Source organism: Hydractinia symbiolongicarpus, chromosome 1, assembly GCF_029227915.1.
Source record: "Hydractinia symbiolongicarpus strain clone_291-10 chromosome 1, HSymV2.1, whole genome shotgun sequence".
In the NCBI taxonomy this organism is placed as follows: domain Eukaryota; kingdom Metazoa; phylum Cnidaria; class Hydrozoa; order Anthoathecata; family Hydractiniidae; genus Hydractinia; species Hydractinia symbiolongicarpus.
Genome location: NC_079875.1, coordinates 3,776,381 through 3,791,641, shown reverse-complemented (window position 1 = coordinate 3,791,641; position 15,261 = coordinate 3,776,381). Strand labels below are relative to the sequence as shown.

Sequence of the window (15,261 nt, the reverse complement as noted above, 5' to 3'; positions counted from 1 at the left end):
AGAGTAAATCAAACTTTGCTTACTGAACTATCTAGTGGTAGCTCTTCTGACAAATCCCTTGGAGTTTCCCGTCCCTCATCAGTATTGGTATAATCTTGATCACTACTAATATCGTCATCTTGCTCATCGTCTTTTAAGGCTTCTTGTTCTAACTCCTTTGTTAGAGTCTCCTCCTCTGCAATTGCTGATGCTAATGCCTAGTTAGCAAAGTTAAATCTAATAAATATCTTCAGTCAGTCTATTGCACATATGCAGCAAAAAGCATACATTTAGTATTTAGGCATGCTCTTTGAAACAACCAATTTGCAATACAAGTCTTAAAAATCAGTTAAAACCACAAATTAAATCAAATAATCTTTCCTGTGACCCTGTTTACCTTTTCCTGTTCTTCTTTAATTTGAATTTGAATTTCATCTTCAGTGAAGTCATAAGAGAAATCAAGTGTTGCATCTGCCAGAGAATCGTGTGATTTTGAAACATCTTCTTGAGGTATATCTAGTTTTTCATATTCCAGTAGAGTGGAGGTTGACGATGTCTTTGAGGATGATTTGGTTGTGTTTAGTTCTACGTTTTGTTTATTAGTTGCATTATTTTTATTACCATAATTGTTAAGTTCCTTACGACACAGGTCTTTACTTTCAGATTTGACAAAATTTTTATTAAAGTTTTTAAGAAAGCCTTGAGAGGATGTAGACGATGCGCTTTGACTTGATGCCTTTGAGCGGCTTCTTCCTTTTGTTACGATCTCCCAACCATCATTATCATCAATCACTTCTTCTTTTGTGTGTTCGAAAACAGGAGAAGGAAAGCTTGTTTTTTGTTTTTCATCTGTTGCTGTTTCAACAGTGATTTCCTTTATATTGTTTTCTAACACACCCTTACCTATACCTCTTACCCTATCTGCCCAGGAGAAATTTCCAGGTTTAGAATTTGCAAAATTTAAAAACTTTACAGCTGCCGGGCTGGGGCTACGTCTCATCGTTGGGCTTGGACATTTTCCAGGTGACATTTGTTTTCGCACTTCCCAAGCCAGTGATTGAGGCCTATGGCGACAAGATATAGTGCGATTATGTAATTTAACTATACTGTCCTGACAAGCATTTTGTTTCCTGCCTATTAGGCATCTATTTATTTCAAAAAAAACAAGCCACAAAAGCAACAAAAAGGTTCTACACTACCTCCGAATGGAATTTAATATTTTATTTTGGATAATATATGAAAATTGCAATATAAAATGTTTATAATAAAATGGGGCCATAATTAGACTTTGTGTAAAGCTGTTCCATCTAACAATTGCAAATTTGATAACCAAAACACATATTTGCGCATAGTCCTTCAATCCTATGATAAGTGGTACCATCAGAATTATGAGTCTTGTGAGAAAACACACAACAGGTGAGGACATATTTCCAAACCAAGTTAAAATAATTGCCTCTTATAAAAAAGCCAAAACAAGAGACATGGCTATGCTAGATGAGTCTATGCACAATGTTCTGTGAATATTTATCTGACCCACACAATGTTTTTGCATGACAAGTGTAATTGCATAAATACGCAGGTACTCAAGCTTCTGTAAATTGATGGTCCCTTTATTAAAATTATTAAAATTTTGATAACTTTTTTTGACTTTATTTTCAATTTAAAAAATATTAAGAAAGATGAAACAAAAAAATTGTAAGCACTGTTCTCTTTCTTCTCTAATGGAATTAGCTTAGTTACACTCTACTGATCTTGCAACATGAAAAACGTTGATCAACCCTAGCTGAGTTACAGACTTCATGAAGAATGTTGGCATGAATTTCAACTACATGTCCACTTTGCATTAGGTAGCCAGATATAAAAAAATATATAACTTGTGGTGAACTTTGTGTGTGTAGAATTTTGACAAAGCACCAGTACAACTGCACTTATGCAGAACAATTTTTGTGTGTGTTTTTTTAAGTTGCTTTTGTATTGTTTCACCTACTTGATTTTGGACGTCTCCAATTGATTAAAAAGTTCTAAGCGATGTATCAATCCTTGAAAATCCCGTTTGCACACATCCAGCATCATAATAACTTCCTACAAAAGTTAAAAAAATATTATATCCTCTCTTTATTACATTGAAATATGTAGTTTTAACAATGCAAAAATACATGATTTTCTCACCTTACATTCAATGATACTTTCGTCATTTTCACATGTGCCATAAATTTCGTCAACTGCACGATGAAAATTATCAAATAAGTATGACCAATAACGAGCACGTAAACTTTTTTGAGACTGCACAGATGCAGCTGACATTGGCCGTTGGCTAGGATTTTCACCTTCGAAACTTTTTTCTATTGCTTCTCTTATTCTTTCCTTATATTCTTCTGATTTACTCTCACGATTTTCCTTACTTTCACCATTTTTTTCTTTTTGAATACTGGCTTCCACTTTAACATCAGACTTGATTACACCTTCCTGTTTTTTGCTTTTACCTGCTATAGAGTTTCCAGTCTGTTTCTTTGATTTGGGTCTTCCCCGTTGCAACTGGGTGTTATTTTCATACCAATTGTCCCGTTTTGGTTTTCTTCCCCTTCTTTTATTACTTGTTTTTTCATCTAAAAAAATTAGAATTAGATACATTCAAATAATTCACAACACCTGTTTATTTTTATCACTACTGGGACATTTTATTTCAAAAAGAAGTGTAATTATTACCATTTTCTGGGGGAACTGACCATACAATTAAATTCCTTGCAGTTTTTCCTTCTTTTTCAACAATTTTGCGTACATTGTCGCGGCTACCAGATCGAAAATAATCAGGTGGATTCTAAATAACAATTTTTTTTTTATTTACAGAAAAATATTAATTAAAATTTTGTGCAGTTTGTAACATATACATATTTTGGTTCGAATATATTTATTGCATTACTGTTTGTTTGTAGTCTTGTGCACAGTTTAGTTTAGTCCACAATGCTATGTTGTTTTATTACTTGCGAATGTTCCCTCTGCCATTTCTGCTGCATCCACACAGTACAGCCCCCCCCCCCCCAAAAAATTAGAATTAACAATTCTTTTTTACAAACGTTGTCACAATTTTATTTTATAACAGTAAAAACAGAAAACAGCGTTGTCAATCTGCTGTAGCATTCAGCATTGCTGTCATAATTGCCGTCCTAGGTTAAAGGCACGTAATCACCCTTATCGAAAAAATTAACATATCCATTTTATATGTTTATTTCAAAGTTCAGACGGAGTTATGACTTTCCTGAAAATTTGAGGATATAAAACCTACTAGAAATGGAAATAATGGTACTTCAATATCTTGAATTTATTGGGTTTTTTTCCAGCCGCCATATTTAACGGTCTTGTTGATCTGTTATTCTCGTCTAATAAGTGGGCCGTCGCACAATGCTCGTGTGAAACCGTAGGTAAACAAACGGCCTTATCTTTAAATGGGCACTGAGATGGAGTTCGATAAAATCGCCATTATGGTTGGCTCCGTTCACGCTGTTCTTTTGGCTTGTTTTTCTTTGTAAAACATGGCATCAAAAAGTGGAAAGAAATTTTGGTTCTGTTTAAAAAAGAGGCCAAGCGTAAAAACATCCGTATCACTTTCTCCACTTAGATTTAATTTTCTTCTATTCTATTCGCCATTGTTTTTGGAGACCAGACAAAACAAAACTGAAAGAAGAAATCACAGCATTACCTCGTGGCTATTAATTATGATAATTAATGCTTATCATGCTCTTTCTTTTTTTATTAGCTGACCGGGATTATTGCATATTATAGGCAAAAAACCCAACAGGGGAGAATGTTCATTGTGATAGTTGAAGATAGTTAAAGCACTATGGAGATAATGAAATTTAGAGCATGAAAAGGGAAATTTTGAATATTTAGGTATTCTAATTGTGTAGATTTGATACTGTCTCCATAAGGAAACGACTAACTGTTTGAACAAAGGAAAATAATCAAAAAGTAAGACAGCTAGAGAGGCGAAGCTGTCCTCAGAAAAACAACAAGAAGTGGTCACTGTTGCAAAGAAGTCTGATTTCAGTAAGTTAAAACGTTTAAATAATAAAGAATAACACAGAAACTTTGATTGATTTATCTGATTTATCATATTCGGAACTTTGTTGATACATTTGTTACTATGGAAACACAGCTACGGATACTCTCCCTCCTTCATTATTTTTTCTGTAATGGCATAAATCCAGCAACCATGTGATCGATTTTGCCGTGCGTTTATTATCGCATGATTCGTGCAATGAAATTGGGGTGAGTTTGTTATGTCCATGAAACGTTTGAACATGTTCTGGTTGTCAGTTTTCAATAAAATTTTCTGGGTAATGTTTTCTCATGTATATCTTTCAATATTTACAATAAAATAGGCACCTCAAGAAAAGTTACCTACAGGGTGATTACGCACCTTTAACATCTGACATCAAAGCGAAATTATAAAAAAAAACAAAAAAACAATAGCATGGCCAATTATGAGAAAACCATTAATACTTTTATTGCGAGAAAATGGCTTTTACTGTTTTTGCCATTACCAGATTTTCCAGATTTACTATGCAGGTAAAATGGCTTATCATTTTAGCATTTTGCACTCAAATACACCTTTTCCGAAATGGAAACTTGTTCTGCAAAATACACCACAAAAAAAAACAGGAAAAAAAATTCAAGTTAAACTCCAAATTGCTGTATGTAAACAAAGGAAAGTGAATGTTTAAAATGTCAATATAAAGTAATTTACTTTAACTTGAGATCAAATCGTTGGTTGATTTTAAATTATATAGTACAAATGTACTTAAACAGTACTTGGCTATCAAAAAAAAAAAAAAATTAAATTGCTCGTTTTGATACTTTGGTAGCAAGGTGTGTGGTAGCTCTTCTCTTCTTGGGCGAGCTTTTCTTGCTAGATGACTATTTCTCAATTTCATGGGCATTTTCTGCTTATGAAGAAGGTGTCCCTGTTGATGCTGAAGATTGAGAAAGTTTGTTATTGAAAGAGTTTACAGAAAAGTTCTAGCCTCTCTCTTCTAAGACCGTTTGACAATAAAACACGGTTGGATAGGAGAAAATGAAGGATAACCTTATTGGCCACAGTTATATTTCCTGGACTATATCTAGGCATTTCGTCATTTTACGAGATAATTTGTGGCAAAGGTCAGAGTGTAAATACAAAGAAGGAAAGGCCTACAGATATTATTCCAATGGGTTTGTTTGTGAGATAGTTATCCACATGCTGCAACAAGAGTGCAAAAATTGTATCATTAAAATGAAGTGTCTATCATCACAAAGACTATCAAAACAACATGACATTTTAGGCTTTTCAGGAATATATGAGTAGTTGTGCAATGATTCAGCCCTTAAAATTAGAATTTTTTTACGTCGGTAATAAAACTGCCGACGTGAGATACACTGATTTGCGTCGGCATTTTTTTTTTGTAGTAAAATTTTTCAGCTGGCAAAAACTTTCGTCAAATGGAAACAGACTACAAGTCCCATGACCTACTTTCCCGATGCTGTACTTCGTTAAGTTAATAGCTCACTGCCAACTGGCTTTCTATATGTTTCAAGACGAACTCATTAGAAAGTACGTTGTGCACGTGCTATTTACGAACTGAGGGTGAGGGCATTCAATAAGTTGTATATCGCAGAAGTCGTCGGTGGCATGTTTCGAAAATGCTTGTCACCGGCACAGTTCACCATGAAGCAAAACTGTACAGGAGTCTCAATTTATAGAGTCTTCGCAGAACATCTCTCCTCACAAAACCGAGGGCAGGGCTGACTTATTGCCTGCTGTGTCGTGTGGGAGAGAGAACTACTGGACTTCTTTTTAATACGATATACAATTTTTTGATTATTGTTATTAAGAATCGAATGGCACCACGGTATTTCTGTAACGTAAATAATTTTAGTGATAATGACCTAACTTACTGAAAATCGAGTGTAATTATTCTTCAGTCGCAATGAGTGGGGGAAGCTCAAACAATACCACAATTAACATTATTTGATTCTGCTTGCCACAGTTCCTTTCAAATTTTCTTTATTTTTGTTGTTTTGATAATGACATCTACAAATTTTGCAAAGCACTTTAGCAATTTCATTAGAGTCATTTTCCGATTCAAACCCTAACTCAGGAAAATTCCACGAGAGAACTGTTTTCTTTTTCACCATGTTTACTTTTTTATTTTATTTTCGTGAATTCAGGAAATTATTCCATCCGTTTAGTTTCGAATGAAATAAACCATCCGCCGAATACTGTGTGGATTCCTGTGTGCATTCCCATGTGGAGACCTGGTTTCTTTTAGGATAAGGAACTCGAGAAAAATATATGCCAGTTTTCATATTACGCCAGAGGCAATTTTTTTGCCGACGCAACTACGGTATTTTCTCATTTTACGTCGGCAATCACGTCGGCAGTGCCGAATGACGACACTAATTTTAGGGGCTGATGATTCACACATGTAAATCAAGTAACGCATGTGATGTAAAATGCACGTGCAAAGGATGTTACATGTGCAATATGGGCTCTAAGGTTAATTTTTGATGCGCATTCATTTCGAGGTAGAAAAGTGGGGAACGTTTTAAATCGTGAACCCCAAACACAATGATCGAGCATCTACTGGTTTAACTTCCTTTTCCACATGTCCGAAATAGTATGCATATTTATTGTTTATTTTTTAGTTCATCACGAGCAAATAGGCAAAAATATGCTGTATTTTCAAATTAAAAAATTTTTTTATCCACGTGGCTTATATAAAACTTCAAAATTTATTCAGAAGGTTCAGCTACATATTAACAAAATTTATACAGAAAAAAGAATTATAAGGCACGTGGGTTTCATTTTAAAAGCATAAAGAAAAAACCCATTAAATTCGGACCTGTTATGGTTTCTGATTGTTTTGTTAAATGAAGAAATCATCTACAATTAAATCCATGATAAAATGTCTATTCTGCCTGTAAATGCAGTTTTGCAGACTTGCTTCACCCAAGCTCCGTCGGTGTTCACCTCCGCATTAGTTAAAAACTGCATTGCTGGATTTCTTGTGTAAGACCTGGTTACCAACGAAGAAGGGGCCAGGCAAAAGAGATTTATGTCTACGTAGTTCTTTTAACTAAGTCAGGAGTCATTAAATTAGCTAGGATGGTCAGGTTGTCTATGAATAGGCTTGCTCATGGATTACCAGGACCTGGACTATTCAACAATTCTGAGATCTGAAAGTGTCCAACCCAGACGGAAATCTATTGGACGTTTTGTCTGACGAGTCTCCAAAAAATATTTCAAGAGTTGCCATCGCACGCTACAAAATGGATTTTATAGGTTGATTTTGAAAACTCAATATTATTTTTCAAGCGTGCGAATAATCACATGCTTGAAACGATTTAGGCGTGTGCCAAGGCGTGCGCGTGCGATCGCACGCCTCTCCTGAAAAAACCCAATGTTTAGTGTATCATTGGAAAAGACCATAGTGAAATGCCAGGTGGTAAAATCTTTCCTGGGTATTGTAGTATTGTAGCTGTACAGCTGGTTTGCTTGGTGAATTAAAATTTAGTTTTTCCTGCACTTGCTATATATATTTTTAAGAAACATTTGCAAGAATGGAATAACTCTTTGAAAACATTTTTATTTATTTTTATATAGCGGTAGCTGTAACCATGAAGCATCTGTACTTATTGAGGTAACATACTCAACATACACAATGGAATTAGCAAGGTGGATTTGTCACGATTTTATAGCTATAATACTATTATTTTTCAGCTTTGGCAATTTCTCTTTAAACTTAAAACATGATAAATAATTATTTCTCCCAAATATAGCTTAACCGCTACAGACATTTAGTAATTAAAATTAAAAGGGCTACTTTGCGTCTCCCTTTCTTAGAACTGTATGTCACAATGTAATGATCTTCATCAATATTATCCTTGCTGCTCTATAAACACAAACACAAAAACTTATGACATGCTGCATTATCTCCCTGAATTGTTAGCTACAATGCTGGAATTCCAGGCTTGTAGTATTTCTTTCTAGGGTGCACTAAACAGTTAATCAGTGCACTCTGATTTTTGTTTAGTCAACATTCTAAGTCGCCTGCTTTGAAAGTATGGCAGATGTATAGCAACTTGTATGACCAAAGAAAATTGTGTATGTTTAGTGACTATAAAACAGGTGATGAAGACAAAATCAGTCTTGAAATTAAGTTTGAAAGAGAATCATAAGACCATGCTAAAAAAGCAAACAACAAAACATAGAGCATAGTTCTCTATAATTTTAATTTTTTATTTGAATATCAAACTACTATTCTGACATTTTCCCATGTAGACTTTAGCTTATACAAGTAAGTTTTAAAAACTTTATTAGGAGACAAAGCTTTGGCAGGAGGAAACTTTCACAGAAAAAACTATCACGACTTAACCTTATTTTCCGCAACAGTTTCTTCCACAAACATGCAAAGTAGCTCAACCAGTACAGCACTTTAGCCCAATCGGGTAAGTATCACCTGATAAGGTAAAATTATGTCTGAAAAATAAGTCTTCAGCTTCTCGATAAAGTAAGGCAAGCCTCAATCAGGTCTATAAGTATTTTTCTGATTCGATTAGGGCAAGTCATTGGCATAAAGTGTATTCCATTTTTGCACTGATTTGCCAATTCATCATGCTGTTCTGGGAGAATATGGATGGTTACTTATTTTGGATTGACAGCATGGTATGCAGTCTTCTTGCTTGCGCCTCTCAACACTAGCCAAAGTGATGCTAACCTTTAATATCAGAGTTGACAAGTTTATAATCTTTATGCCTTCTTTTTTCAACTCCCTTTCCATGAACAAATGAAACTTCAAATCAGGTGAAAAAGAAATGTCCATGCATATGAAGTGAATTTCCAACTGGATGATGTCATAAACTGTACTGCTTGAATGTGATGTTACATGTACACCCATGTCACGATGTCGGTTTCTGTTTTTTTGCAAGTGCTTTCTCTTATCGCGCTAAAAGGTTTTAATTCTTCTTAAAAATATTTGTTTCTTTTCATAGTACAAGATTTTTTAAGATAAATATTTAATAAAAATAATGCTGCTACTTTTTAAAACTTTTAGTATATTTCTTTATCATTGAAACATTTTTAACATTCAAAACTTTTAAAAGTTCTTCTTATTAAAAGCAATGTTTAACAACGCAAATGAAAAAAACCCACATTCGGAACTTTTCCTTTCATGATAAGATTTCATAAAAAAATTATATTTTAATACTGAAATATAACTTTTGACTTTTCTTAATAGATCAAAACACTTGTTTTAGCAATGCGATCTAAAAAAGTATTTCCAGAGAATTCCACGAAGAAAACAACACGCGTGCTACACATCGCATGCGTAAATCTATTTTAGAAAATTTGCGCGTGCGTTTTTTTCGATTTTTTTCCTGGTTCATTTTTTTCTTACCAGTCCCGTGAGTGTTCTTTAAGTGGTGTAAAAGTGCTAAATACATTAACAAAACACCTTGGTTCGTTGTAGGAAGCAATTTATAATACGTAAATAACATATAATTAAATTTAAACAGTGGACAAAGAGACCCTGACACATGCCACACTTTGCACTTACTGCAACGGTCTGCCATTTTGTTTCTAGTGCTATTTATCCCCAACCTTGTTCCCAGGGTTATATTTTCTCAGTAGGTTATCTATTAACTATAAAAATGGGAGTCATTTTTTATTTATTGAGGTTTCAAGTTTTGTTTGTTAGCTTTTGGGAGACGGCTTATTTGGAATAATTTAAAGTTGTTTTTAGATTTCAAGTTGTTCTTTAGATCTTTAAAGGTAAAACAAGTATGTTATGTTCTTTTATACAGTTAAGAATTTTAAAATAAAATGTTCAAAATAATTTAATTTCACACAGGCAGAAAAAAACACATTTAATTTAAACACGGGAAAAAAAACACAGCGTTTAAATAACGTTTTTAAAAAAATTTAATTTAACCACAAGTGGTTATAAACTGTTTTTAATGATACAGTTGAAGCTGCTGATGTAAAACGATTGATTTTTGGAATACAGTTTTTAAATGTTTAAAGCATAGCCTTAAGCGGCGACATTAAATACGCTGTAGAAAATCAACTTTTATAATTCCTTGGTTAATTTTTTTATTTTACGCGAGTAAAGAGCGTAATTAACGCGTGCGATGAATCGCACGCCTGAATATCTGTCGCACGTGTGTGGGCGTGTGCGCGTGCGATCGCACGCGTCTCATGGAATTCTCTGATTTCTATAGCCGTTTTTTGTTCTTAAACTTTTAAAACACGATCTAACGAAGCTTTTCTATCGCCGTTCTTCGTTCTGAATTTTTAAAATGCGATCAAAAAATAATATCACTGTGTACCTAGTGAGATTATTTATTTTTGTAAGGAAATAACTTTAACAAATAAATTCATGTGTGAATAAAAGATGTTCTTGTGCTGAAACAATAGAGACACAAAGGGTAGTTTAATTTTTAAATATTTTCTTGTGTTAATCCCTTAGCAGTTGCGGTAATTATAAAAAACAATAAGCCACATGCGATTGTTAAATTTCATGTGTGGGACATGAACTATATTGTTTTTGACATGCAAAAAAAGATCATGTATTTAACAATGAATATATAATAAAAATGAAAGTTCTGACGCTACTGAAAGCTCATGTAAAGGTGATAACAATATAACATTACATTCAGGCGGTACTGTACAATGTAGTAAGTTGAAGCAGGACTGCAGTAACATGTGCCTTGACTTACCTAACCAAGTATCCCAATTTAATGCAGAGACTTCATTTGAGAAATTGGTATTGTTAAATTTAGACCAGTTTCTCACTTTCAGTTTTCGCAAGTGATCAGAGATAAATGAAAAAGAGATAAATTATTAAATTTTATTTTGATGGAAAGTTTAAGAAAGCAGGAATACATTTTCACTTTCTTTTTCTTAACTTTGAGAGAAATGGTGGAACAAACTTTTATGGTTGACAGTACGGCACTTTAACCCAATGTATAGATGATTATCAATGTTTACGTTTTTGCAGGATGTAACATTTACCCCACAGACGACTTTCATGTTGTTTATAATTCTCACACTTCTTACGCTAATCAACAGGCAAAATAATGCAGGCGGTAAATCGTGGACCAGTCCATTTCAAACTTTATTATCAGTTAGAGGCATCTTTTGATCTTAAAATTAAAATATAGCTTGCATGTAGTTCAGATTTAGATCATATATTAGTGAAAAGATGCTAGTAGCCACAGTAAAAAAGTTTTTAACAATAATTTGACTTTCTTCAACTAAGGCCTGCATTTTTTTGCCTGTCCATTTTTCTGATTTTTTCCATGCATGCTCAAGAATCCTGCAAAAACGTAAACATTGATAATCATCTATACATTGGGTTAAAGTGCCGTACTGTCAACCATAAAAGTTTGTTCCACCATTTCTCTCAAAGTTAAGAAAAAGAAAGTGAAAATGTATTCCTGCTTTCTTAAACTTTCCATCAAAATAAAATTTAATAATTTATCTCTTTTTCATTTATCTCTGATCACTTGCGAAAACTGAAAGTGAGAAACTGGTCTAAATTTAACAATACCAATTTCTCAAATGAAGTCTCTGCATTAAATTGGGATAAAGATGTATCACATCTTTTAATAATTTCTTCAAAGCTATTGACTATATATCAACAAAATATAAAACTGAACCACAAAATCCCTAAATGACCAAAGGTATTCTAACCTCCATGAAAATCTGTGACAAACTTTATAAATCTTTTATGTGTGCAAAAAACCCCATCATTAAGTCTAACATCCAAGAAAGATATGAACGATATCGTAATAGGATTGTATCTTTGTGTCGAACCAGTAAGAAGAATTACTATTCTGATTATTTCAAAAAAAACATCCACAATATTGGAAAGGTATAAGGTCCTTAATCTTTTCTAGTAGTCACAATGAATCTAATTTAATCTCACTAAACAATAATAAATCTATAAGCACAGATCCCCTAACTGTAGCCAATACTTTCAACAACTTTTTTTCTTCTGTGGCAACAAACCTTCACAAGAAAATTCCCCACACACCTAAAAACTTTAATCAGTTTCTAAAAAACAGTGTACCCAATTCAATGTTCCTGTCACCCACCACTCCAGAGGAGATTTTGAAATATTTGTCTACTATAAAATTTTAAAAAGTCCAGTGGTCCATCAAGTATTCCTTATAATGTTTTGAGTCTTCTTAAAAATGATATTGCTTGTCCCTTATCTAAAATTATTAATCTCTCATTTACCTTAGGTGTTTTTCCAACTCAACTTAAAGATGCTAAAGTCATCCCTATTCACAAGAAAGAATCTAAACTTGACTGCACAAACTATAGACCAATCTCATTGTTATCAAATATTGACAAACTTTTTGAGAAACTGATTCATGATAGACTTTATAAGTTCCTAAACAAAAACAACGTCCTATATTCTCAACAGTATGGCTTCAGAAAAAAATATTCCACTTCACAAACCTTGCTTAACATGATTCAAAAAATTGCTGGCAACCTAGATAAAGGTAATTATGTTTGTGGAATTTTCGTAGATCTCCAAAAAGCTTTTGATAGATACATTTACAGATAATCTTTTCTGGGAATGAAAGTTAACAAAAATTAAACTGAATAAATACATGGTAGTATTAATAAACTATTACAACCAGCAGGGGACCTCTCAAAACAGCCCGGAGGCCAGTTAAAAGATGCGAGTAGGACCCTGTAAAATCTCTGAACTAGTTCTGGGTTGCATGCAAAAAAAAAGAAAAAGAAAAAGAAAAAGAAAAAGAAAAAAGAAAAAAGAAAAAAGAAAAAAGAAAAAGAAAAAGAAAAAGAAGAAGAAAAAGAAAAAGAAGAAGAAAGAAGAAGAAGAAGAAGAAATCCTAAACATATTGCCACCATAGTTTACAAGGTTAGACCTGTTATGATGAAGTGTAAGTAGGTCTGAAACAGTACCTAAATCAAAAATATTTTTCCTATTAATCATTCTATTACTGCGTGTGTTGTACTTGTGAATAAAATGAGTTGGTGTAAACCATTCTTGCGCAGTTCTTTAAAGAGCGGATTAGTTGGAGGTAATGGCCCAGGTGTGATAAGATAGTTGTCATTAGATATTAACATTCTTACTGCCTTTTTTGTAGAGTGAGAACCTGTCTAAGGACAGAATCACAAGCTGACCCCCAGACTTGAATGCCATAAACAATATGAGAATAAATTAGACTATTATAAACATTTTTAAGCACATTTATGTTCACAAATGGTCTTAGCTTATACATTAGACCTATGCTTCAACTAATGTTTTTAGACAGTACTGAGATATGTTGTTTCCAGTTTAAATGTTGATCAACATATACGCCAAGGTATTTAATACAATCACTTTGAGTGAATGCAAAATTATTAAGTTTTAGAGTAACATTGTGATTAAGAGTTTTGTTATTGCTGTGAAAGATAACAAAGTTGGTTTTACTTAGATTCAGAGCTAAACGATTGATATTTAACCATAGGCTTAATTGTTTGAGCTCTTTATTAAAATCCTATCTTTCTGACCGTGATCAGTTTCTCTCCATTAAAGGTATTTTCTCAAATAAAGTATTTATGAAGCATGGTGCTCCTCAAGGATCTGTACTTGGCCCACTTCTTTTCTTGCTCTATACTAACGATTTACACAAAGCAACAAAATTTTCCCTAGTTCATCACTTTGCTGACGATACAAACTTGCTGCATTTAATCCCTCAATGAAATCCCTTGTCAAAAAAGTCAATCTTGATCTTAGATTCCTCTGGCATTGGCTCAGTGCTAACAAAATATCTCTAAATGCTAGTAAAACGGAATATATTCTCTTTAGACATCCCTCTAAACCCATTAACTGTGAAGATAAGCTTTCTATTGGTGGTCAAAAATGAAACTAAAAAATAATCTTGGTGTACTGCTTGATTCTAACCTAGGATGGAAGTCCCAGATTAACTCAGTTGCAACCAAACTGAAAAAAGTTAATGGAATCATTGCAAAATAAGACATTATGTGCCGATGGATGTTCTTCTGTCAGTTTATAATGCTCTTTTCCACTCAAATCTAAATTATTGCTCCCAAGTCAGGGGTCAGTCCATAAGTTTACAAGTGAACCGAATCACTGTCCTTCAAAATTGTGTCTTATGAATTTTGCCAACCATAGAACAAATGCAAACCAATATTATAAAGATTTAGGCATCCTTAAATTCACAGTACTGGAATCAGGACACCTAACATCATGAGCGCGTATCATGCGCAACACCAATGATCCACGATCCTAATAATATATTAATATTATATATATATATAATTATATATATAATAATATATTAATATTAATATATATTAAACAATAGATGTGTATAACTAATCTTGTGTCTTTGTTTTTGTTATTTTACATTTAAAAATTCTTTTGCATCTTGTATTTTTATTACAAATTGGATTTTAGAAATAAAATGACTCCAACTTAATTACTTGTTCTACGGGCAAAGTAGATAGCAGTTTATGGTCTGTCAGTCAGCCAAATAAAAAAATTTTATCGAGAAGTATAAATGGACGGAACAACAAAAAAATAAAAAAATAACAACGGAGGAGGGTGTTACGACAAGCATATTTTTCTATGTATGTTTTGCTTGTAATAGCGAAAGTTAAATTAGCGAATGTTCGATTTAATGAAAGTTCATGGAAAAATAAGAATGTATGGTCAGAACAACAACAAATAGTATTAAAAAAATAACAACGGAGGAGGGTGTTACAACAACCGTTTTCTATGTATTTTTGTATAAGGCACGCAGTTTATATTTTTTAGTTGCAAAGGAAAAATAATAATAATATGTCTCACTAAAAAAATGTAACTAGTACTTAAGGTAAAAGGATAAAAATACTTGCATGTTAAAAAACTGTTCTTTTAATGTAAAATTTAAGTGCAAAAAAGTTTCACGAACTATATATATAAGAAGATATATAATGGCGGCACCGAGAGCGGACGTGTTGCTCGTGTTGTTGTTATCAATTTATACTTTTATCTATATAAAAAAACCAAGTTTTATAACTTCTGATGGTATAAGCCTTACTTTTGGAGTTGACCAAACACATGATATCTATTTATTGAAACATGGTTATTCCAGTCTATGGGTAAACAGAAGAAGATATGTGGATACAAGACCTTATTCACCAAAGAGTTTAATCGCGTTGTTGCTGATTATTTCTGGAGACGTAGAAAGTTGTCCCGGACCGAGATATACATGCCCAAT

The 15,261-nt window shown here is 33.1% G+C and overlaps 1 protein-coding gene across 1 annotated transcript in view; it reads right to left on the bottom strand.

Moving 5' to 3' along the window:
- LOC130630749 (S phase cyclin A-associated protein in the endoplasmic reticulum-like) overlaps window positions 1-15,261 on the bottom strand; it is a 35,254-nt gene that overhangs the window by 13,072 nt on the left and 6,921 nt on the right. The window contains exons 2-6 of the mRNA XM_057444343.1: window positions 2,686-2,797; window positions 2,149-2,585; window positions 1,967-2,061; window positions 377-1,043; window positions 24-197 (exon numbers count right to left, since the gene is read on the bottom strand). Of these exons, the coding sequence (XP_057300326.1) occupies window positions 24-197; window positions 377-1,043; window positions 1,967-2,061; window positions 2,149-2,585; window positions 2,686-2,797 (1,485 nt within the window). The remainder of the gene's footprint in view (window positions 1-23; window positions 198-376; window positions 1,044-1,966; window positions 2,062-2,148; window positions 2,586-2,685; window positions 2,798-15,261) is intronic.